Source organism: Lipotes vexillifer, unplaced genomic scaffold (genome assembly GCF_000442215.2).
Source record: "Lipotes vexillifer unplaced genomic scaffold, Lipotes_vexillifer_v1.1 scaffold1177, whole genome shotgun sequence".
NCBI lineage: Eukaryota > Metazoa > Chordata > Mammalia > Artiodactyla > Lipotidae > Lipotes > Lipotes vexillifer.
In genome coordinates this window covers 373,670-395,903 of record NW_006789843.1, presented here as the reverse complement: position 1 = coordinate 395,903, position 22,234 = coordinate 373,670, and the positions used below count along the sequence as shown (strand labels likewise).

The following is a 22,234-nucleotide window of genomic DNA, read 5'->3' as shown; positions in this document are numbered from 1 at the left end:
AAAAAAAAAAAAAAAAAAAAAAATAATAATAATAATTGCTAATAGAATTCAGATAACATGCTCACTGTGGTCTGGCATGATGAGGAAAGTCTTCCTCACTCATACTGTACTTGTTCTCCATCCTCATCCAGACCTCTGGTCCCCTGGTGATTCCTTTTTCTCCTACCTGTAAGCCTCCTTAAGGTTTCCTTTCTTCCCTCTCTATTCTAAAGCATTGGTTCATCATTTGGTTCATCTCTCTCTACTCCCTAATTGTCCTGTCCTGCCAGTGTTCAAGCACCTAACCCCAGATCTGTCAGACCACCTTCTTTCTCCAGTTCTAAACTCAAGCTGCTCTGTCCTGCAGGAAAATTTTACCTAACCTGACAGATGGGTCCATCCTTTCCACTGCACGCAGAGTTGTTTTTCAAAAAGTAACTCTCTGCTTAGAATCCTCTTGTGGCTCCCCTCTGTTTTTATGATTAAGAGCAAACTTCTTTTGTCACTATGCATTTATTAATGATCCGCAAACGCATCTGGGAAATTTGTTTTTCTGGCTTCTGCACCTACTCCTTTGCCAGCACAACTCTGGTTTAAGGTCATCAGTAACCCATTTGGCCACAACATGTATCTCATCATGGCCCCTTCCCCACTCTACACACTCATACACACACTTTTTTGTCTTATGCCTACTAAGGCCCTGTCCTTTAGAGGCCTTGTCCTTTGCTTTAGACTTAGGAACCTGTTTTCATTTCCCCACAGATACCATATTCTCTCATTCTTCCAGATATTTGCTGTTCCCTCCTATAGTACAGTATGTCTCCTGTTCAAAAGCTCCTTAATAGCTGCCATTTACTATGTACCAGGCAGAGTGCTTTGCATGCCTTTTTTCATTTAATCCTCATATCAACCTGATGGGATAAATTTATTTCCCTTTACTTTAGAATTAAGGACACCAAGGCCTAGAATAGGTCATGTAATTTGCCCAAGGCACACTTTTCTAGGAGGCAACTTAGAATTCAACTCATTGCTCTACAAATTATGTTATGCTGTCTTCTCTTAGGAAAAGGAGCATGTTTTATTTATTTTTGTATACTTAGCATCTAGTACAAGGCATAGTAAATATTTGTTGAGAATAAAGTGAGACGAGCTAATCTTAAAGAATGAGACCATTCTAAACAGGAGAAAACATGGACAAATACAGAAATGAGACTATGTCTACAGCATACTTAGAGAACAATGACCAGGTCCCTATGGGTTAACACTTTGCCACGTAGATTTGCTGCTCCAGTCTTCTTTTGCCCTTTGCAGTAAACCTCCTCTAGGTATCAGCTATCTGATTCTTCTACTATTCTCTCTTGAATCTAGTTTACTCAGGTTTTAGTCCCACTACACCAGAATGGCTATTCATAAGGTCACTTCTGTGTTTCTAAATCCAGTCACTTGATCTGTCCACATCATTTGACCACAGGTGATCACTCCATTCTTACTGATATACTTTCTTCCAGGATACCATCCTATCTTGGTTTCCCTTCTACCTCACTAGTTGTAATTTCTTCCTCTCCCACTCAGCCTCTGGATGGTAGAGTGCCCCAGGCCTATCTCTCATAGTCTCTCAATCCACACTCACTCCTTTACTGATCTAATCCAGTCTCGGTCTTTAAATACCATCTACATGCTAATGACTCCTCAGTTTATATCTCTAGTCCAGATCTACCTCCCTGATCTCCCTGACTCTTACAGTTAACTTCCTGTTAACATCTCCATTTGGAAGTATAACAGAAATTCCAAACTTAACATATCCAAGATTAAACTCTTACTCTTCCCCTAAAATGTTGCTTCTCCTGCAGTGTTTCCCATTTCAATTTATGGCAACTCTAGCTTTCCACTTGCTAAGGCTAGAACTTTGGATTCTCAAACCCCACAACTAGCCTATCAGGAAATCTTCAAAATGTATACAGATCTGACCACTGCACTGTTACCACCGTGTTCATTCACCTGAGTTATTATAACACCCTAACTGGTTGGTCTTCCTCACCTTTGACGTCCTACTAGTTGTTCTCAACACAGTAGCCAGAGTGATCCTTTTAACATAAGGATAGAGTATATTACTATGCCAAGCCCTGTAGTGGTTCCCCATTTCATTCAGGATAAAAACTAAAGTAATAATAGCCTGTAAAACCAATCTGGCCCCCTGTTACCCAGCTGAGCTTCTGTCCCACTCCTCGCCCTGTGTATGGTGGTTCAGCCACACCAACTTCACTGCAGTTCTTCATACATGCTCCTGCCCTGGGGCCTTTGCTCCTGCCCTTCATCCTGGAACTACATGCCCTTTCTGCATGTAGTCACAGGGCTCACTCCCTAACTTCCTTTAAGTCTTTGCTTAAATGACACCATCTCAGTGAGGTTGTTCAGACTACCCTATTCAAAATTACATACAACTCACATGTCCTGTTTTACCCTCCTGAATTTTACCCTCAGACCATTTATCACCTTCTATTCAATTAACTTTTTTTGTTTGTTTACTTTTTTTCTTTTTTTTTTTTTTTTGCGGTACGCGGGCCTCTCACTGCTGTGGCCTCTCCCGTTGTGGAGCACAGGCTCCAGACGCGCAGGCTCAGCGGCCATGGCTCACGGGCCCAGCCGCTCTGTGGCATGTGGGATCTTCCTGGACCGGGGCACGAACCCGTGTCCCCTGCATCAGCAGGCGGACTCTCAACCACTGCGCCATCAGGGAAGCCCTGTTTGTTTACTTTCAATTGACTGTTCTCTACATGCTAGAAAATAAGCTCCAGAAGGGCAGGGATTTATTTCTATTTTCTTCATAATACCTGCCTAAAAAATGCCTGGCATAAGTAATCAATAAATAATTACTGAACTGAGTTAGACTAAAGTAAACTTAGGTATTTACATGTGAAAATCTTTTGGAGATCTTGAGGTTCATTTAAGTAGATTTTCCAGCCATGAAAAGCGATATGTGAGCCCCAAATGTAAAGAAGATACATTTGACCAGGAAAGTTTGCCAACAGCTGTAGGTCTGCTTGCACTGTTATCATGCTCCTTAGTGTCATCTGGTATTAAATTGTTTAGCCCCTCGATTGATACAGGCCTGGATTTTAGGTTGCCTTCCTTCTCCCACAACTATCAAGGCTTTAATCGGAGCATTAAGGAGCTCTAAATAGGCCCTGCTTTTGAATCTGCGTATCAGGAGGGGGCTGGGAGTATGAGTGGGAGGATGTCATGTCCCAGTGATTAATGATCTCTACGAAGCTGAAAAGGGGAGAGTAATATACACAGTATTTCTACCCCCTGGAGTAGGAATGCAAACACCATTGTGCAGATCTGTGCATAGTCACTGACTTCCTGGTAGCTAGAGAATTTCATACACTCTTCTACCACAAATAAAACTGTCAGAGAAGTGACAGCTCAAAAAGCTGGCTTTCCTTACTTAAAAAGAATAGCTCAAACACAGTGAGCCAGAAAATTAATTTTGTAGTTGTTTGGGAACCCAGTTGTTTAATAAGAAACAAGAAACTGGGAACTTTTCTTGAAAAGCCTAAAACCTCCAAATATTTGTTGAATCAAACTCTACATTTGGTTTCTTAAATTTACGAAATTCCTGGAAACTGCTTATTTTAAATGAATTTAAAGGGAAGCATTCCTTTGTAATGAAATGCATTGCCTTAAACTTTTCAGTGTGGTCTCTATGGTAGATTCAAAGAATCATACTACTGGTGGACTCCAGCCTGTCGTCTATGTGTTGAAAAAAAACTAACATTTCAAAGTGGCTTTTACAGTTTTAGAAAGTAATTCTAAGGTAGAGTTCTATTTCTTTTCTTTTAACCCCAGTGAATCTATGATATTTAATAACAGTTTCCAAATGCTGAAGTCAGAAGTGCAATATATTTATCTATAGATAAGGAACTACAGATGTTTGCAAAAATTTTAAAAGGAAAGTTTGAGGGAAAAGCATCGTATTTCAGCCAATTGCGATTATTTACAAATAATCAAAATTAGAAACTTTGTTGAATAGTAGTAGTAGTAATAGCAGCAGCAGCAGCAGCAGTAGTAGATTCTTAGTGGGGACAACCAAATAACTTGTATTTTACCAGGAACCTTTCATTTATAGGACTTGTTAAATTATTTTTGTTCTTCGTTCTGATTTTTTGGTGCCCTTTACATTACCAGTTATTGTTCTCCATTGTCTACTTTTTCAACTTTGAGTTCTTATGAATTTTTTTTCCCATAATATAAAAAGAAAGAAAAGAAATATTCATTCTTGGGGAAATGCAGCCACACTTCAGGGTAAAGGAGAGAAAATATTTTGTATTTTATTTCTGTTTTGTTGTTGTTGTTTTTTAATATATTTGAGGGTGTCACTATAATCTAAATTAAAAGGAACTACTATGGGCTAAATTAAGATAGCATCAGTTAGATTAAGCCCTGAATTTGGTTTCCAAGTGGTTAGACTTTTAAATTGTATTTGCAAGAGTTTATTTTTAGTCACAATGCAGTTATTTTTAGATCTGCTTCTCTGTCACTAGGAAATGTAATGCCTGTCTCTCCATTGTTGTTTATCAGGAAGTTCTGAGGCACAGGCTTTTAAGATGCAGTTAGCACAGAACACCACCTCTCCTTTTAAAAGAAAAAATATGAAATAATGCATGAAGGAAAATATATGAATTGAGAGCATGTCTAATTTTTAAATTGTTAGTGTCAATTAAACACTGACAATTTTAATTTTAATCTCTTATACACTGAGCAATGGAACAAGATTTTTAGGGAATACCAAAAAATACAAGGTTTGGGTTCCCCCTACTGGTGTGCATCCCAGGCTCATTATTTCATTAATACATAGAAAGAAAGGCCTAGGGGGATAGAGATTCGAAGTAGCTATGTTGGCCTCTTTTAAAGAAATCTGGGGACAAGAGAAGGAGAAAAAGCACCATTTACCATTTTCTGCAAATGTCTTATGAAATAAGGGTGGATCTAAAAATTGTATTTCTATATCTAGAAAGGACAAAATTTAATCCTACAATATTTGGTTTTTAATGTTGTTGCCTCTGTGATAAGCTGCTTATATACAGTGTTTCTCAAATGCTTTATGTTGTAATCTAAGGAATAATAAGACACCAGTGAATCCACAAAAGGATTTAAAATCCCAAGGAAAAACTGCAAATCTAGTATCATAATAAATTTAAAGAGCTAGTGTTAAAGCTCACTAATTCCTATTTTAGCATTTCAGAAAGTGACATGACATCATATGATTGTGTGTGTCCATTTAACATCTGTTCTTTCTAATTTGTCATGTGTGTATTTGAAACAGTTCTCTTTATTTTCTGTTAGTCAGTAAATGCCAAATAATATTAAAGGCTCATTTTGAAAAAGAAGAATTTTAATTGACTCCTAAAAGTCACTTCTGAACTTATTATGTTTGTGTTTTAAAGGACTAGTCAGTCAAATTAAAATATTGTCTTTTTAAATTGCTTTTCAGCAATGCAGTCAACCTTTTAAGCAATGTTCCAGTCTCTTGTTTGGATGTTCTCATTTGTCCATTAACCCATGGAGAAACAGCCCCAGAAGCAACGACGCTAGATGAACTGCCCAGTGATAAAACAGCTGAGAAAGAAACAGTTTTGAAAAATAATACCATGGTATACAATGGTATGAATATGGAGGCCATTCATGTTTTACTTAGTTTTATGGAGAAGAGAATAGACAAGGTAAGACTGATAAAATTGAGAAGATGCTTCTAAAGAATGTAATTGTACACACATACAGGCATCACAGGATGTGATTTTTGAATCTAAGCTTTTTTTTTATAGCTGACATCTTGAGCAATTATTTATACTCCAGAAAGCATTTTACTGTAGTAAATGATAAATTGCTGAAACCAAGTGAATTTATTTGTTTAAAGCTGAAAATTGTGTTGATGCGACACCAAAATTGTGACTAGTGCCTGAAAACAAAGGAAAAAGTAATTACTTTTCTATGTAGGTATTTTGTAAGTTCTAGAAGTAAAAATTATCTCCCCCCGAAAACTTGATGATAACTACTTTCCATAACACCTAAAAGACATCTTTAAAAGAAGTTTGTCAACTTTCCATTTGTTGTAAGCTGCTTATTTTCTCTTTTCTGTCACTTGCTTTGTCAAGTATCTGTATTAAAAGGCAGCAAGTTAGGATGGGTTGGTCATCAAAACCTTCGCCTTGTTTAAGCCCATTTGCTGAGCCAATGAGGGCCCTAAAAAATGTAGAAAAATCCAGGAAGGATAAAAATGGGCATTAGTAAACATTAAGATAACTAATGAAATGGAAATATTTTTAGGAAAATAATTTTTAAAATAGTTTGTACAGCTTTGGTAACATAGTGTGTCTTCCTCTCAAAAAAAGAGTATTAATATACTCAGTTATATGAAGAAAAGTAAACTGTTAGAAACTAAACTAATGCAGCATGTGTGGTTTTCTTTGTAGGGAAGCAGCTATAGAGAGGGTCTAACTCCAGTTCTCAGCTTATTAACAGAATGTTCCCGAGCCCATCGAAACATCAGAAAATTTCTCAAAGATCAGGTAACTGTTTAATGCATATTAACATCTCAAAGTTAATCTTATATGTGTTTTTTAACATAAAATTAATGAGTCAAATTCTATCACAGTCGTTTTCTTTCAGAATGTCAGAAACTCAAAAAAGTTAGTGTTAAATCTTTGAAATCTTCCTAATCCAGAAATAAGTGACCCTTGTCTATTTTTTTGAGTCATTCATTCATTTACTCAACAAATGTTTATTGAGATCTGTGTGCTGTATTCTAAGCATTGAAATACAAATGAAGTCTTTGCTTTGTGGAGTTTCTCTTATTGTAGGGGGACAAAAAATAAATGAATGTATGATACAATGGCAAGTAGTGATAAGTGTTCAGAAGAAAGATACAGGGGAAGGGAAAACTTAAGGGAATAAGGAAGAACCTCTCTGAGGAAATGACATTTGAGCAGAAACTTGGATAAGTAAGGAAAGGATCTTTGAGAATATCTGGAAGAGGATATTCTCTCAGAGTAGTTCTGAGAATATTCTGGAAGAGGAATGTACCAGACAGAACGAATTCAAAGTCCCTGGATGAGAGGATGCTTTGGTATGCTTAAGGAAAAGCAAGAAGGCTAGAGAACATTGTGCGAGGGGGAGAGTGGTAGATGAAGTAAAAGAGGTAAGCAAGAACCAAATAACGTAAGGTTGTATAGGAATTTTGATTTTCTTCTAAGTGAGAAGGGAAAGCATTGGACTGTTCTGAGAAGGGACGTGATGTGACCTCATTTATATTTAAAGATATTCTGGCTACTATATATAAGATAGACTAAAGGAGTGCGAGTAGATGTGAGGAGACCAGCCCAAAAGAGAGCTGATGATGAGGTTCGGAGTAAGATGGTAGTAGTTGGAGTTCATGTTAAGAAGTCATCTTTCTACCTCTGCATCTACTGTCTGTCTGCCTCTATCTGTACCCCCATGTCCTTTGTCTCCCCCCTCTATCACAAGGTATGAATTGTCCCTGCTTCCTTCTGTGGCCAGCCTCTGCACTCATATCCTGGATACCTTTCCCTCTCACCTCAAGAACTTTGCTCCTGCATTTACTCCCTCTCTTTCTTCTTACATTAATCTTCTTTTTTTTTTAATGTACTGGATCATTTTTGTCTGCACCCAAACACATCTTCCATCTTAAAAGCAGAAAAACCTTAATCCCACTTCTCAAGCTGCCTCTCCATTTCTCTTCTCTTCTTTATGCAGTGTTCCTCAGGAGAGTTTTCTGTGCTCACCCGCTCTCTTCCTTTTAACTCATTTTGATTCTCTTCCGAACCCACTGTAATTAGGTTTTCATGCTTTTCACTCTACTACAAAGGTGTTTGTCAAACATCATCAACCCGATATTGCCAAATCTAATAGTTCTCAAATCTTTTTCTTATTCCCCGGTAACATTTTGATGTCATTAAGTATTCTTTCCTACTTGAAGTACCTTCTTCACTTGGTGTCTAGGACACAACAGGGAACTTCTTCTTTGCAGTGTTTGAGCTCCCCAAGGCAGTATTATCTTTGTCTCCATTTCTACTCTCTTGTTGGTCTCATTCAACAGTCATGGTTTTGAAAGTCATCTATTCACTGCTGACTCGCAAATTTCTATCTCTACCCTTGACCTGTCCCCTAAGCTCCAGACTTACATAACATACTGCCTACTCATCTCCTCCCCTTGGATGTGTAGTAGGTATCTTAAGTTTAACGTATCCCAAACTAATCTCTTGAATTCCCATCCCTCCCCACCCTGTCTTCCCCTTCTTTCCTCATTTACTACATGGTACCACCATTCACCCCATTGTTCATTTATTGCCATATAGAATTTCTCTTAATAAATTAACTAGGTTCATTTTCCCCCATATGTTTATGGTCAAGATTTAATAAGCACTTTACTGTGTGTAGAGCACATTAATAGATATTGCTGATAAGGAGAAATTAGAAAGTAGGGACTCTTATCTTTGAAGAATTTATAGTCTATTGGAAGACTAGCTACCATCAAAGCATGAATAATCATTTGAGCAAAATAAATTAGTTAATTGATGAATTAAGGTCATTTCCAAGTTTGGTTATTTTAAGACATTCTATCATGACTAGGAGGACTTGGTGGAAAATAATAAATGAAAATACTTTGTGTTCTATATTTTAGCTTTTTCACAGAGGAGATCCATGTTCAACTAAACTGTTTAGATTTTGCCATCTCTAACCAGGACAGCCCCCCTAAAATCTGTTTGTTAAACAGATTATTTATATGAAGGTCTTGGACTATACATTATATAGATACAAAAGATTGTGAGACCCACTCCTTATCCTCAAAGAAATACTACAGTACAGATAAAGAAGGAGACATGACAAGTAAAAGATAACTAAAGAAAGATACAAGGCACAATACAGAAATCCACTATCTTTCTGAGGAAGATGCACTATAGACTATGAGGATCAAGAAGGGCAGAACTTAAAGTAACAGATGATTAACTTTGATAATAGTGTAAATGGAACCATGGCTAATTAATTATTGTGCCCCATAGTTAATACCTGATTAAATCCAACTTGTGCATACCCAAAGTAAATTGGTCTTGAGTATTCAGTATTTGGGCAGGTAGAAAGAGAACAGATGGTAGAAATTACTGATTCAGGTTGGATTCATCTGGAGAGGCTAATAGAAGAGATGAAGATTCTATGGATTTGAAAGAGGAACTGAACAAGATTTCTCAAAGAAAAGAAAAAATTTAGTGGAGGGTACTATTTGGGGGGAAATAGAAATGCCCCATACATATGCAGTTTGGGCATGATACGTAACAATAAAAACTATAAAATTTCACTTCAAAAACTTGTTAAGGAACCCAAAACATAGCTAAGAAAATTTTTGTGTGATATCCTTTATTACTAGATACTATACTCTGGAACTGTAGGTACATACCACATGAAATCATTTGTTACATGCCTCATTCCTCTAGAAATGGGAGATAAACTCAGTATGGTTGGCTGAATCAAATAATAAGAATTTATTGTGCAATTACTTTGTGCCTACCAGGCACAAAGAGCATTTTGCTCTATCCTACCAGAGATATTGAAACACGGATTCTATAAACACTTTGGGTAGATTACTCAGTTTTCTGAGATTCAGTTTCTGGGTTTGTTTCACAGCTATATCTCCAGGGCCTCCAGGACCTCCTGATACATGGTAGGCACTCAGTATAGAAAGAGATAAGGAAGGAAGGAAGTCAGCTGAATGGATTAAATAAAAAATAATATACACATAAAGAGTCTGGTATAGTAAATTATAATTTGACTTTGTGTCTATCTTCATTTCCTAGCATAGTGCCTAGCTTATAGACGGCACTTTTAAAAAGTTACTTGAGGGCTTCCCTGGTGGCGCAGTGGTTGAGAATCTGCCTGCCAATGCAGGGGACACGGGTTCAAGCCCTGGTCTGGGAGGATCCCGCATGCCGTGGAGCGGCTGGGCCCGTGAGCCATGGTCGCTGAGCCTGCACGTCCGGAGCCTGTGCTCCGCAACGGGAGAGGCCGCAGCAGTGAGAGGCCCGCGTACCGCAAAAAAAAAAAAAAAAAAAAAAGTTACTTGAATTAATTCATTCTTCAATCATCAAATATTTATTGAAACCTGTAATATGTCGGGCACTGAGAGTGGTACACAAAACAGAAAGAAATCCATGCCCCCATGGAACTGACTTGTGGAAGAAGGCAGGCAATAAAGAAAGAAATATATACTGTGTTAGGTGGTGATAAGTGCTGTGAGGAAGATTAAAGCAGAGGGAGTGGGATAAAAAAAAGAGAATGCTGAAGGTTAATTATATAGGGCGGTCAGGGAATGTCTTCCTATAAATAGCATTTGAACAGAGACCTGAAGAAAGTAAGGGAATGAGCCAAGCCAGTTTCCAGAAAAAGAGTTTCTGGGCAGAGAGAGCAGCAAATGCAAAGACCATGAGGTAGGAAAGTTCTTGGTGAGTATAAAGAGTTCCATGGAGGTTTATGAGACTATAGCAGTGTAAGCAAGGAATATAATAGAAATTAAGTCAGAAAAGTAGCAGGAAGCCACATTATGTGAAACTTAAGGAGTTTGGAAGGACCTCGTCTTTTACTATGAGTGAGATGAGAAGCCATGGGAACTGGAGGACTTTGTGAAGAGGAATGACATGATCTGACTTTCAAAGGATCATCCTAGCTGCTATGTAATAGATCATAGAAGGACCAGGATGGAAGCAGGGATGACTTAGGAGACTGTGGTAATAGTTCAGATGAGAAATACTGGTACCTTGAATTTGGTAATACTAGAGGAGATAGTGAGAAGTTTTTGGGCTATGGATATAATTCAAAGGTAGAGCCAGAATAATTTGCTGATGGATTGGATGTGGGATGTGAAAGAGAGGAATCAAGGCTGTTTCCAAGGTGTTTGCAGTAAACAGTTGGAAGAACAGACTTGCTATTTAATGAAATGGAAAACTGTAGAAGGAACAGCTTTGTTGGGAGCTTCAATATTCTGCTTAGGACATGCTAAATTTGAGAAGCCTATAAAAGTCTGGAGGTCATGGAAGAAATCAAGATAGACATATACTTTAGGGAGTTATCAGTAAATAGAGACCATACAAAGCCGTAAAACTGGATGAGATCACCAATAGAGAGTGAAAATAGTAAAGAAATGTTGCCCAAGAACTTAACCCTTGAATATTCCAGCACTTAAAAACAAAAGGATAAAGGAGAACTGGCACAGAGGCTAAGATGAAGCAACCAGTGTGGAGAACCAAAAGAGGAGGGGTCTGGGTGGATGCATGGATGGGTGAGTGAGTGAGCAAACAAACAGATAAACCAAGCAAGTTATGTAATCCCTCTGAGGATCAGTCTATAAAATAGGGATGATAGTGATATTACTACCTCCTTTGCAAGGTTCCTGTGAGGGGTGATTATAGAGAATGTATGCATATCATCTATTACAGCAACTAGCACATAGGAAGTACTCAATAATTAATAACCATTTTTTTATAAAATAAAACAACTAGAAAACATATGTACAGGGTTTTTGGTATTTTTTAGTAAACAATGAAAATGCTGCAGGAATTAAAAGAAGGGAAAAATCAATATGAGTCAGGGTATTAAGGAAGAAAGAGAAATTTGACCCAGACTTTAACATGGATTTTGATAGAGGCAGCAGGGGCATTCCAGGTGCTTAGATGAGTAAAAACTCAGGAATGGGTTTGAATATATCATGGTGGTTGGTACAGTGAAGAGATGTTTCACTTCAAATGAAATTTCATTACAGGCATGAAATTATTTGAGGTTTGTTTTTTGTTTAGCTTTATTCTATTTGGAAGCAAACCTATTTAGTTTTTAATGTTTTTTCTACTCTTACAAAACTAAGCTCGGTTGGTACCATTCTCGCTTACTCTAATACTTAAACGATTGATGATGGTTTTGCATTTGTGCCATTAGGTTTTACCACCATTGAGGGATGTGACAAATCGACCTGAAGTTGGCTCAACTGTGAGAAATAAGCTGGTGCGCCTCATGACACATGTTGACCTGGGAGTCAAGCAAATTGCTGCTGAATTCCTTTTTGTCCTTTGCAAAGAGAGAGGTAGGTTAAACTCTCTTTGCCCTCTACTTTTTCATCTTTCTGAGGGAATTTGAGAAATGTTTCTGTTATTGGTGGCCATCTCATTCCACTCTTTTCAGAGCTTATTCTCTATCTGTTCCATTAGAGGGCTTGAGCAGATAATAAAAATTAAAATTTAAAAACATTTTCTATATGCTTCTGAATTCATTGAGACATGGAGGCAGATACCCTACCAAACACACTCACGTTTAAACTTTGCCTTCTGTCTCCTTAACCCAGGCTTCTTAATCTTGATGAGTCAGGACCTGGAGCCATTCTGAAAAATCTGCTTAAGTAATTCAGGTGCTAATATTCTGATAACCAGGCAAAGGCCTGGGTTAGTTCCACTTTTTAATTCCTCTTGGAATTAAAGCTATGGAGTTTTGGTTTCTTCATTAAGTTCTTTAATCAATAAATGCATAAGATATACCTCTTACCCTTGAGATGAGGGTAAGACAGAAGTAGAGAGAAACTAAAAAGTAACTATACTATAATAAATACTATTTTACAAGTATGTATAAAGTGATTGTCTTCTGAGATACATCTAACAATTTAAAATATTTCCTTAAATTATATGGATTAGGGCTTCCCTGGTGGTGCAGTGGTTGAGGGTCCGCCTGCCGATGCAGGGGACACGGGTTCGTGCCCCGGTCTGGGAGGATTCCACATGCCGTGGAGCGGCTGGGCCCGTGAGCCATGGCTGCTGAGCCTGCACGTCCGGAGCCTGTGCTCCGCGGCGGGAGAGGCCACAGCAGTGAGAGGCCCGCGTAATGCAAAAAAAAAAAAAAAATTATATGGATTATTTTGCTCTACAAAAGTTCTCTAAACAAGGAACTTTAACCAAGTTGTTCAGATATTCTTACTATTTCTTTCTTCATCTCCTAGTTTATAAAAGTACTAGTGTAAAAGTCCCAAATCAGCAGATTTTATATTACACTTTTTTAAGTACCCTAGTTTTGTGAGAGAGATAACTTAGAAGTGAAAAACTTGACTCACTTCTCTCAAAATCTTCAGTCAGTTGAATTCTTTTCTCCCCTGCCAGTTTTATTGAGGTATGATTGACAAATAAAATTATATATATTTAAAGTATACAACAGGATGATTTGATACACATATACATTGTGAAATGATTACCACAGTCAGGTTAATTAACACATTCACCACCTCACATAGTTATGTGTGTTTGTGTGTGTGTGGTGTGAGAACACTTAATATTTATTCTCTTAGCAAATTTCAAGTGTATAATAAAGTATTATTGACTATAGTCATCATGCTGTATATTAGATCCCCAGAACTTATTAATCTTATAACTGAACTTATTCATCTTATAACTTGTACCCTTTGACCAGATCTCCCTGTTTCCCTACCCTCTATTCCCTGGTAATCACTGCTCTACTCTCTGTTTCTATGAGTTTGATTTTTTTTTTTTCAGATTCTATATATAAGTGAGATCTACAGTATTTGCCTTTCTCTATCTGGCTTATTCACTTAGCATAATGTTCTCTAGGTTCATCCATATTGTTGCAAATAGTAGGATTTCCTTTGTCATGGCTGAATAATATTCATTTTATATACAGTTGACCCTTGACCAACACAAGTTTGAACTGCTCTGGTTCACTTAGATGTGGATATTTTTCAGTAAATACACACTACAGTACTACATGATCCATAGTAGGTTGGACCCATAGTTAGTTTGATCTGTGGATGTGGAACCACAAAATCAGAGATCAGACTATCAAATTATACACAGATTTTCGACTGCATGAAGGGTAGGCGTCCCTAACCCTAGCGTTCCTTAAGGGTCAACTGTGTGTGTGTGTGTGTGTGTGTGTGTGTGCATACACGTGCATGCATACACACACTTCCTTTATCTATTCATCTGTTGAGAGGCACTTAGCTTGTTTCCATATCTCGGCTATTGTGAATAATGCTGCAATGAACATGAGAGTTGAGATATCTCCTAGGGATTCTGATTTCATTTCCTTTGGATATATACCCAGAAGTGGGATGCTGGATTATATTGTAGTTCTATATTTAATTCTTTTAGTAACCTCCATAGTGTTTTCCATAGTAGCTGCACCAATTTACCTTCCCACTAACAGTGCACAAGGGTTCCATCTTTGCCACATCCTCGCCAGCGCTTGTTATCTCTTGTTTTTTGATAAAAGCCATCCTAACAGGTGTGGTTTTGACTTGCATTTCCCTGATGATTAGTGATGCCGAGCACCTTTTCATGTACCTGTTGGCCATCTGTATGCCTTTGGAAAAGTGTCTATTCAGGTCCTTCGTCTAATTTTTAATCGAATTATTTGGGGTTTTTTGTTATTGAGTTGCATTCATTGAATTCTTTTTTTTTTTTTTTTTTGCGGTACGCGGGCCTCTCACTGTTGTGGCCTCTCCTGTTGCGGAGCACAGGCTCCTGAGGCGCAGGCTCAGCGGCCATAGCTCATGGGCCTAGCCGCTCCGCGGCATGTGGGATCTTCCCAGACTGGGGCATGAACCTGTGTCCCCTTCATCGGCAGATGGACTCTCAACCACTGCGCCACCAGGGAAGTCCACATTCATTGAATTCTTAAACTTCATTTCTGACTAACTAGTACAACCACTTCAGTTACTGTTAAGATGGTATATTAGCAACATAATTTGATCAATATCATTACAATGATAATAAACACAACTATTATGTATTCATGTGCCAAACATTCTATGCCATAATCTCATTTAATTCTCATAAGGACTCTCTAAGGTAAACATTATTATTATTTCAGTGTCATAAGTGAGGGAAGGGTCTTATCCAAGCTCATGCAGTTGAGCTGTCTTTCCATTCTGCCATATTTCCTCTCATAATACAATCCACCCTTGAACAACATGGGTTTGAACTGCCCAGGTCCACTTATATGCAGATTCTTTTTTTTTTTTTAATTTTATTTATTTATTTATTATTATTATTATTTTGGCTGCCGTTGGGTCTTTGTTGCTGTGCGCGGGCTTTCTCTAGTTGCATCAAGCAGGGGCTACTCTTTGTTGCGGTGCTCAGGCTTCTCATTGTGGTGGTTTTTCTTGTTGTGGAACACGGACTCTAGACGTGTGGGCTTCATTAGTTGCAGCACGCAGGCTCAGTAGTTGTGGCTCACGGGCTCTAGAGCACAGGCTCAGTAGTTGCGGCGCACAGGCTTAGTTGCTCCGTGGCATGTGGGATCTTCCCAGACCAGGGCTGGAACCCGTGTCCCCTGCATTGGCAGGCAGATTCTTAACCACTGTGCCACCAGGGAAGCCCTGCAGATTCTTTTTTGATAAATATGTACTACAATACTACACAATCCATAGTCAGTTGAATCCATGGGTGTGGAACTGCAAATATGGAGGGCCAACTGTAAAGTTACAGGAAGCTATTCAACTGCATGGAGGGCCATCACCCCTAACCCCTGTGTTGTTCAAGGGTCAACTGTAATTATCTTCAACTGTTCTCATAGACTAGTTTATTTAACATCTGCTCTTTTAAACAATTCAGTTATTTCATGACTATGAAAAAAGATATTACATCTTGACATTGACTGGAATAGTGCCTTGCATATAATAGTCTGCAAATACTGGCTGAATTAAATCGATTTTTCTGAGATCAGAAATTAGCTGTATTTAAAGTATGATCATATATATATACACACACATACATGTAAATCTAAACTACACATATGTATCTATTCATCAAAAAGTATTTATCAAAATATAAATACATCAAAATCTTATTCATTGTTACCTCTAAGTGGTAGAATGACTGGTGACGTTTTTCAGTTCTCTGTATTGTATAATTTTTCTACAATGAGAATGCATTTCTTGTGTACATGTAAAGTTTTTAAGAGGGGAAAAATGAAGTTTATTTCTTCCATAATTACATATCTAAATATATATTACATACCTAAATACATAAATTACATATCTAAATATATATCTAAATAATTTTACATATATAAATACATAAATTATATATATAAATATAATCAATCACCTTACTAATGAGTTGGTGTTGTAATAAATATGGTATAGGGCTTCCCTGGTGGCACTAGTGGTTGAGAGTCCGCCTGCCGATGCAGGGGACACGGGTTCGTGCCCCGGTCCGGGAAGATCCCACATGCTGCGGAGTGGCTGGGCCCGAGAGCCATGGCCGCTGAGCCTGTGTGTCCGGAGCCTGTGCTCCACAATGGGAGAGGCCACAGCAGTGAGAGGCCCGCGTACTGCAAAAAAAAAAAAAAAATATATGGTATATACATTGATAAATGAATCTGTTAATTGTTTTTAATTTGAAATGGTTAGCTTTGTTGCCCCTGGGACCCAGTGTTTGAGGTGTCATAGTCCTAACTTTGAGCCCCAAACCCATATTAGCAAAATTGTATCTTTTTCATTTGATCTTTAACAATTCTATATATATTCATCTGCTTTTCCTTCTAGTTTGATTTTAATAGTAAAAGTATTCTTCTGAAATAAAAGCTTGCTTATTCAACAAATACTTTTTGAGCTAGACCCTGGGGATACAAAGGTATACAAGATAAGCAAGGTCTCTGCCCTCCTATTATTTACTTTCTTTATCAAGGATTACAAACTCAGATGCCTACAAAGTGCCAGGCTGGTAATAAAGTAAGTCAAATGAACGGAACATAAGATGATAAATGAAAACTGACACTTAGTTAATTGTTGGGGATATCGTGGGTTGGGAGTGGAGGAACAAGGGGAATGTGGGAGACTGGAAAAGGGACCTTGCTGCTGATTGTTACCATGAAGGAGCATGTGGCCAATGTTACCAAATCACCCAGATTTTTCAGGAGAGTTTTTAAATGCTGTCAACTAATTCTAATTTAAAACCTTCTGCCCCCCACCCGCCAAAAAATTTTATAGTCCATATTCAACTCATAAGTCATCAGATTTTAGAGTTTGGGTTGGGTTTGGAGGCAGATTATATCAAAATGAAATAAATTTAAGATAATTTATCAGAGTGACTGAACTTTCCTCTTAAAGATGTTCAAAGCTGAGTTTGAAAGTTAAGGTACCATGACCAAGGCACAAAGTTCAGACCACTAAGTAGAGACAGCAAACAGCAATCAAATTGGGTTAGTAACACAGAGACAAGATTAAAAAGGAAAATTGAAATGGGGCAAGATACAAAGACCAAAATTTTATGGAAGACTTGGCACAGAAAAAGCCATCCAAGTGCCATCTGTGCCAGGCTAAACTACATCTCCAACTGATAGCAACCCACAGGTTAACTTGTGCTCATGCTACGGACTTGTTTTGTTGAGCGCTGACAAAACTAAATTCTTATTACCTGCCCTGCAAATTGCATACTTTATAAGGGGTCCTAAAGACAAGCCTTACATAGTTTAATAAAAGAAAATAATTTGTAAAACAACCCCCTGCCTTTGTGGGGTATTCCCCTCCTCCCCAGCCCCTGCCTTTTAACACATTTATTAACTCCCAGTGTGTGCTAGGCATTGTGGTAGGGAAGGAACTGAGTTGCAGAGATAAATAAGGCTTGAACTGTCTCAGCACATAGCCCCACACCATTACACACTTACTTTTGTCTCATTTATTTCAGTCTAAGAGGAATAGGCGTCTCTTTAGCTTGGAGCTAAGCAGTCTCCCTCTCCTGATGATCTTTTCCCTTCCTGTCTTCTCAGAAGACTTGCTTCATCAGTTGTTACCCTCTGTTCTTTTGTTTGTTAACTCCCTATGTTTTCCTCAATCTATATACATCTTCATGTCACTGCCTTCACATGTTAGCATCTTGAAAGACTGATTTGTTCTTCTTTTCAGTATCTTCATTACCCACTCAGGCTTCAACTTGCTGCAAGTAAGGCTTTTCCACCATTCCCCACTCCCCAGATGCCACTGAAAATGCTTTCAGGAAGGTCACAAATTAACTAATTTTCAAAAGGAATGTGTATTTTTTAGTCTTTATCGTATAACATATCTCATAACAGTTGACACTATTGACCACTGTCGTTTTCTCTGTGCTACAACACACTCTTAGATTTCCTTTGACCTCTCTGTTCATTCTTTTCAGTCTGTTACTAACTCGTATCTTTGTCCACATCGACCTGCCAGCATTCCATAAAGCTCTCTGGCCCCATCTTCACTTTGCATTGCTTCCTGAGCCGTCTCTTCCCCTCACTTGGCTTCTGCTTCAGCCTGCTTTGGGGGGATTTCCAAATCTGTGTCTCTCTTAATAAACTACTAAAATAATCCTATCCCTCTGTTTCTGGTCAGGTTTTGTTCATTCTGTCTTTCACAGGGCTAAGAAAAGGACTGTTCTAAAATACATATATAATATTGTCATTCCCCCTTATAAAACTTTCAGTGACTCCCTGTCACCTACATGGTAAAATCTAAATTTTACCTCCATGGCCTACCTCTATAGTGTATCCAAAATCCACTCCCTACCCTGCACTTTCTGCTTAATCACACTAAATTCTTTACTCTTGCATGATTATACTGCACTGTTCCTTGGCATATCTCCATAGCTTTGCGGATGCTGTTCTTTTGCATGGAATGCCTCTCCCATCTTTGTTAGCATAGTGAGCTTTATGTATTCTTGAAGATCACCTTAAGCAACACCTGTGTGAAGATCATCTGAGGTAGAGTTCATCATTCTCTGCTTTGTACCATTGTTACTTATGTCTGTTAATACTTTTGATATTTGCTATGTTGTAACTTTTTGTTTATCAAACTTTTATTCTAGACTGAGTTTCTTTAGGTCAGAAATCTTGTCTTCATCTTTGGATCCCCAGTGTTTCAACAGAGTACCTTACAGATAGTAGGTACCCCATAAATGTTTAATGGAAGGCCAAATATTTGTGCTGTCTATGAATTCAGTATGGTGAATACACTGTCTTGTGGACTTCTCCATACAAAGGAATAATTGTAGGATACTATGGTAAGCACCATATGAGAGGAATGTGCTGCCAGGTACTGCAGCAACCTGGAAGAGTGATTGGTTGGTGTGGAGAAAGTCAGAGAAAGTCTTTACCTAAGAGAACAGAGGAGTGGGAAGCAGCGTTGGTATGTACAGAAAAGAGACTAGTTCAAAGTGTGAGGAACCCACAATGCACAGGAGTAATAGGAGATGAATTTGGGAAAGAAGGCAGGTGCGACAAAATGAAGATTCCTTTAGGCCCTGTTTTAGAACTTGAGCTTTAGCCTTTGGGGGAGATTTTAGAGGTTTTATCCAGGAAGGTGGTAACATCATATTGTTTGCTTTACAAAAAGGTATAACAGCAGGACTTTCCTGGCGGTCCAGTAGTTAAAACTCCGTGCTCCCAATGCAGGGGACACGGGTTCAATCCCTGGTTGGGGAACTAAGATCCCACATGCTATGCAGCGTGGCCAAATAAAATAAAATTAAAAAAAAAAAGAATATCAAAGATATAACAGGCAGTTGTGTGGAACCAGGAATGGAGGGATGTGAAACTGGAAGTAGGAAGACTAGTTAGAGGAAGCTTCTAGTATAGGATTTCAAAGAGTCACAGCATTTAACCGAATGGAAAATGATTGTAAATCATTTTCATACAATCATTACAAAATGATTGTAAATCTGTGTAACAGAGAAGGGGGAATGGTTTCTGTGTAGAATCTGGCTCTGCCATTCTTTCTCCGTAGTAAAAGAGCAAAACCCCTTTTTTTGGTTTTCATGGTAGAGTATGATGAAACCCACGTCTACATAAGCAATAATGCCATTACTACCGGCGCAGTTCTGACTTTGCAGTGTGCTGCTGTGGTTGCTTTCCTCTGTTCATAGTGCCTTCTAGCATCTTGATAAAATAATGGTGAAATATTTCTTGCAACTTTCTGACTGAAGGTATGTCTGAAACAGTCTTTGTAACCCAAGCTGTCACAGAGTTGACACAGAATGTTTGTTCCAGTGAATGAGCAGTAAGTACTATTTTCATAAAAGTGCTAGAGATTTTTACTATTGACTAGCTTCCAGGAGGATTTTCTGCATAAGAAAGGTTATTTAGTGTTCTGTTGACTTCTTTTTAACCTATTTTGGCCTTTCATAAACTGTATTCTTAAGCTGTTTTAATGTCTGGCCACTGTAGGTGGTTATTTACATTTTGTGTCTTTCTTACTGTTATTTTTTAAGTATATTTATTTAAGCCATTTATTTATATCATCTCAGTTTAGACTTTCACATTTTCAGTGAATATTTCTTTTCTGGAAGTGCTAAACATCATATTTGTTAAAAAAAACTTCCTATAAAAATTCCTATAATTCCTATACAAGGATAATAAACCTTATCCAAAAACTTAGTGAGAGTATTATTGTCATGTGGGTTCAGATATATGATCCTTCAGCCTCAGTGACTTTGTATCTGACCATGTGGTTAAGGTCATGAATATTAAGAATATCTGTATATACTGGATATTCATTTCCCCTAATAACCCATCAAGAATCCATTAATTTATGTAAAATCACTCCGTCTTGTGGAGGCAAGAGGGAGCATATCAGATTTATTCAGAGGGCTTTCAGATTACACCACCATGATCCCTCATTAAATTCTGATTCTACCCAGCACCCATTGAGAATTATTACCAGAGAGACCATGGTTACCAGTAGATTTTAATGTAGAAAATAGTTAAAAGTGACTAGTGTAAAACTTTATTTAGTCTACTTACATTATTAATCTGTATTTCCTTTTGCACAAATTTCACTAGTTTGCTGTGTCCTTTGAAAGCAGGACTTCCTTTTATTTGCCCCCAAATTACCTATTTTCAGTGTCAAGGGAGGTACCCTCTCGTTCAAGTATTTGAAAATTTAATGAACAACTCTATTCTGGACTATTCATCCTACATCCTATCCATGCCCTTCATGGTTTCATACTCATTATATATATATCCCCTTTCCTTAACCACTTAGTTCCTTATCCACTGCCCCTTTCAGGTCCCCAAAGTCATTTTAATTGCCCTCTTCTGAATCTTCTCCAGCTTTATTTTTTCTTTTTTGAGGTAAGTTATATGGATTACAGTAGTATTTCAGATGTAGATTTTACTAACGCTTTATATGTGAATAAAATACGTAGTGTTATGTTTTGTTTCCTACAGTTGTCTTTAGAATGACATTTTATTGAAAGCCTTAAGTAAATTTTGCCATTTTTTATGTTTTGATTGAATAGTGTTCACCTTGAAACTGTACCTGAAGAAAAGAGTTTCTAAATAAAGCTGCTAAATATTCCTTAGTATTTTCCTTAAAGGTACTTAGAAATCAAAAAAATTCCTACAATTCAGGGTTCCCCTTACATTGATGAACTGATGACAAGTTAATACTTACATACGACCTGCACCAAGTGCTTCACTGGGCTTTTTTTTCCTTCTTGTTAAGATAAGTCTAAAATGATCATTTTAGGGACTTCCCTGGTGGTCCAGTGGTAAAGAATCTGCCTTACAATGCAGGGGACGCTGGTTCGATCCCTGGTCAGGGAACTAAGATCCCACATGCTGCAGGGCAACTAAGCCCACGTGTAACAACTACTGAGCTCACATGCCTCAACTAGAGCCTGCGTGCCGCAAAACTACAGAGCCCACGTGCTCTGGAACCCGCGTGCCACAACTACAGAGCCGACGCGCCATGGAGCCTATGCACCACAACTAGAGAAGAGAAAACCCACATGCCACAACTAGAGAGAAGCCCACGCGCCGCAACAAAAGATCCCGCATGCCTCAACGAAGATCCTGCGTGCTGCAACTAAGACCCACGCAGCCATAAATAAATAAATAAATAAATCTTTAAAAAATAAAATAACATGTTAGCATCTTGAAAGCTAATAATAGGGGAAAAGAACACATTTAGCTTGTACCAGATACTTTCCTAAGCACCTTGCATGTATTAGCCAGTGAGGTAGATATTATTCTAATTGTCTGTATCTGAAAACTGGAGTAAAGAGCCTGCTAGTAAGTGATAGAGCCATTATTAAGGTCCAGCAATTCCTGGCCTGCCTTTCAGTGGGTATAATGTACTTACATATTGTTGCTGACTTCTTTGAAAAAGAGTAACTTAAGCCTATCCTATTTGCTAATATCCTTAGGTTTTCTTATTTCTTATTCTCTTTCC

The 22,234-nt window shown here is 38.1% G+C and overlaps 1 protein-coding gene across 1 annotated transcript in view; it reads left to right on the top strand.

Annotated features, from left to right (window-relative positions):
* RIC8B (RIC8 guanine nucleotide exchange factor B) overlaps positions 1-22,234 on the top strand; it is a 119,627-nt gene that overhangs the window by 65,389 nt on the left and 32,004 nt on the right. Inside the window, exons 5-7 of the mRNA XM_007462870.1 lie at positions 5,474-5,702; positions 6,453-6,548; positions 11,977-12,121. Coding sequence (XP_007462932.1) covers positions 5,474-5,702; positions 6,453-6,548; positions 11,977-12,121 — 470 coding nt within the window. The remainder of the gene's footprint in view (positions 1-5,473; positions 5,703-6,452; positions 6,549-11,976; positions 12,122-22,234) is intronic.